Below are 3,789 nucleotides of genomic sequence, written 5' to 3'. Positions count from 1 at the left end.
GAGTTTATCTTATTTCTAGCACAATGCCAACGGATGAATGTTATTTATTATTTAGCTCTTATTGCTATTCAATTCAACAAAAACAAAATGTAGTTATATTGAAATATTACAAAATTTCAAACAAAGCTGGTAACCGATCTATAACCGAATCCTGGAGCTCTAGGTACTCGTATATAGTAAAACCAGAGCTGGAACCCATTGTTTTAAAATATTGAGAATTCGTAATTACGAGAGTTCCAAAATCCTTGGCTTCGGCCACACCGAAGTGCTTCGCTTAGTGCTAAACTAGATGCTATATTTGTCTACTAAAAACACTACTGCCACATTGCAAGCTACGTGCTTATGTACAAATTCAGTTGACATTTGGGAGCGCCCAAGTCAACAACGATGTCACTCTCAAAACTAACCAAAAAGCTACTTCTCACAGAGAAATTAAGTTTAAAATTTCGAATTCAAACTTGTTGGGTTCATAATGTCTATTCATCTAGAACTACTCTTGGAGAGTTTCAACTTCTCTACAAAATATTTCGGAAATACGATGAAAAGTTTTTTGGTTATTTGAGGATGAACCAGGAAACATTATTTGACTTATTGTTGGGCAAATTAAAAGACACATTATAAAATGATGGTACGCATTTCAGATGTTCTATTACACCCGAGGAACAACTTGTAACATTAAGGTAAGTAAGTGAAAAAAAATTGAAAAGTATTTAATTATCTATTGTTAGTTTTTTTTTTTATGTACTCTTTTAATATTAGGTACAGCAATTTTATTAAGATACATACATAGTTTATAGATTGTAGCATTTTTTATTCGTTTTTTTCGAATAAGTATTACACAATTTAAAAATTATTAATTATAGTGCTTTGCATTTAAATCCTGTCATGTAAAAAATTGAGATTATTCTAAATATTGTTGGATTTATAATGTTGAATAAAACTTGCTAGCATCGATTGTGACTCTGGTGACTGTAAATCAAGTATTCAGGTATCTGATTATTATCAGGTTGAGTTGGACCACCTCGGTAAAACTTTAGCTGAGATCTGCATCGTTAACTAAATTAACCACTGGCAATTATTGGGTTTCTACAAATTGTATAATAGGGCACTCATTTTCAATACTATCAAGTTCATTTACAATCAGATCTTGAATTTTAGACCTAAGTCTTAATTTCTGTAATGCAGGTATTTGTTTCATATATGGCAATAGGCTTTGAAAAAATAACAGATCATCGTCAGAATCTTTTGAACACTCTTTTTCTAAAATTTCTAGTTTTCTTGTTTCGAGTTCAAATATTCTTTCATCGCGTTGTGCCATAACAGATGACATAGGTTTGATTTTTTTCTTCGGCCTAATCACTTCTTCCGCTGTTGCTGAGTTGGATGTAGATAATGGTGATAAAGCATGTGAAATAACATTTTGGCTTTCTTCAAGAGAATTCAAGTCATAATAATCCGGGGTTACGTTGGAATAACTTTTCTCAGCAGAAACCTTATCTTTAAGAAACATCATTTGCTTGAGATAATACCAAGAGCTGGTTGTATTTGTAGCTGCATCACCACTTTTCGGTTTTTCAATTTTTGTCAGTTCTCTATAGAAGTAGGTTCGTAAGTTCTTCCATTTCGCACGTACAGTTTTTTCTGTTAAATAAAAACAATGTAATTATTTATAACATTAAAAATATTAATAATTTTTTAATTTTTTTTGTTTCAGATGTTTAGCAGCGGAAGAATCTTTTCGTTCCCTGGCATTTCATTTTCGCATGGGACGCAGTATTATAGCTATCATTATAAGAGGAACATGTGAGGCGATATGGAACTCTTTGAAATGTGAATATATGCCTTTCTCTACAACTGAAAAGTGGCATTTTTTTTTTTTTTTAGAATTATTTATAACCATGTCTTTGCTTTTTCGTACAATGTGATTCAGGAAATTTCAGATCTTCGTCTTTGGGATTTCGTTCATTGGAAACAGGCCAACTCAGCATCCCAGAAGACAAATAAAATCCTGACACAGATTCCATATGTCATCGTAGGAGACGGAGGTTATCCTTTATTAAACTACTTATGAGACCTTTTTTGGTCAAAGAAATCTTGACAACAACATTTATAACTACCGTCTTTCAAGGGCACGTAAGAGTGTACAATGTTGTTTCGGAATTATGACACAAAAATGGCGAATTTTGTTGAAACCTATCGAAACTAATATACAAACAGTTTCGCATATACCAAAGCAATTTGTATTTTACACAACTTTGTAATGACACACGCACATGTTTCATTACAACATATTAATGAAAGTAACAATACATTAACTTTAATTTCTTATCACTCTCAACGAACGCGGCTCCTTTAGTGGTTTTGACTAGTTCTCCGCCCTCGTCAGCTGTCAGACGCCATTTCTGAATTCTATCACAGTGTTGCTATCTTTTTGTCATCGAATTATAACACGCGGTCCAAGAAATTATAGTATTTCAGCAAAAAATATAGAACACGTTGTCATGACGTTTCTCACATAAACATAACGGAGAATTCGAGAAATTTCGATGTCCTTCATTATTTCAACACCCCTTACGACCCAAAAATGCTAACGGCGAATTCAATTAATTCCATTTTAAATCAAGTCAAGGACTTTTCTTTACCTCTTTCAAGCTTTCTACACCAATTAATAGTAGGAAAATATCAAAATTTTAGTTCTTTTGGCATATTTTTAAATGTCGAAATTGAATCGTTAACATGAAAATACATTTTTACCGATATTCAAAATTGTGGTATTTTGGACGTAGGTAGTATACTTTTTTAATAGTACGCGGACCAAAATGAAAGTACAAGTACTATATAATGATAGTTCGGAATGGTAACACTGCGTTCACTGACAGCTGATGGCAGCGCGCGAGGGCAGAGAGCTAGTCACAAGACCCCAGATTTACATCGAATGCATTACAAACTAGGCACAAGTTAATTAATTATCTTACTGGAGTTGGTGCCGTGCCATGGCAAAATAACTATATTTTACCTGAAAACATACTAGAACGAGAGAATGTAAGTTAAAAACTCTCATGCCAATTATGTTGATTTTTTAATATGCTCAACTGTTTACATGTTATATAAAAATAAAACATAATAAACAATGGCATAACAACTTACCATCTTTATTTACTTCCTGTGCAACCTCCTTCCAAAGGGATTTTAAAACTGGTACATTTTTGTATAAATTGTCAGATGGGTTCCACAAAGGCTCTCTTTTATAAACTGCTCTTATTAAAACTTCCTCCATCTTGCAAAATCACTAGGTGACACAATAAAATTAACCAACACGTCTGTTCGTCGAGATACTCACTTGGTGACTAGTAATCACTTAGCGAGGAAGCGAGGCGCGAAGCGTGAAGTGTGGCGCCGGCAGCGTTGCCATGTCTACTGAAATTTCAGTAGATCTACTGATATTTTTTGCCAATATACTGAATTTTTGTTTTTTTTTCGAAATTCAAGAAATCTACTGATATTTTGTGTTTTTTCATATTTGTAAGTTAACTGATGATTATTTTAATAATAAGCTTGAAAAATGATTAGGTAACGCACGCTTTTTTTAATGTATGACGCTTCCAAATGGACAAAGAAAGCATTTTAACTCCACTCAAGAGTGCCATTTTACCCACTGACATCATCATTGTTTATAATAAAATAATGTTATTTATTAGATATTGTTTTACATATAACAATATCAATATACTAATCTATGACATATCAACAGTTAAAATTGAACGAAGTTGAACAATTATAACAAGAGGC

At 32.7% G+C, this 3,789-nt stretch overlaps 1 protein-coding gene across 1 annotated transcript; it reads right to left on the bottom strand.

Annotated features, from left to right (window-relative positions):
• Positions 1-1,075: 1,075 nt before the first annotated feature.
• LOC147065427 (uncharacterized) lies at positions 1,076-3,317 on the bottom strand. The gene is made up of 2 exons (XM_085956979.1): positions 3,148-3,317; positions 1,076-1,641 (listed from the first exon to the last, which is right to left on the bottom strand). Exons 1-2 carry the CDS (start codon positions 3,275-3,277, stop codon positions 1,076-1,078), a joined length of 696 nt encoding a protein of 231 aa, XP_085813105.1. The 5' UTR covers positions 3,278-3,317.
• Between the last annotated feature and the right edge of the window lie 472 nt (positions 3,318-3,789).

Source organism: Rhyacophila brunnea, unplaced genomic scaffold (genome assembly GCF_057557595.1).
Source record: "Rhyacophila brunnea isolate RB1 unplaced genomic scaffold, BYU_Rbru_1.0 scaffold_6, whole genome shotgun sequence".
Taxonomy (NCBI): Eukaryota; Metazoa; Arthropoda; class Insecta; order Trichoptera; family Rhyacophilidae; genus Rhyacophila; species Rhyacophila brunnea.
This window is presented reverse-complemented; position numbering and strand designations above follow the sequence as displayed.

Coding starts and splice junctions, on each gene's coding strand:
- LOC147065427 (XM_085956979.1), bottom strand. CDS start 3,277: ATGGAGGAAGTTTTAATAAGAGCAGTTTATAAAAGAGAGCCTTTGTGG. Junction 1,642..3,147: donor ACAGGAAGTAAATAAAGATG/GTAAGTTGTTAT, acceptor TTTATTTAACAG/AAAAAACTGTACGTGCGAAA.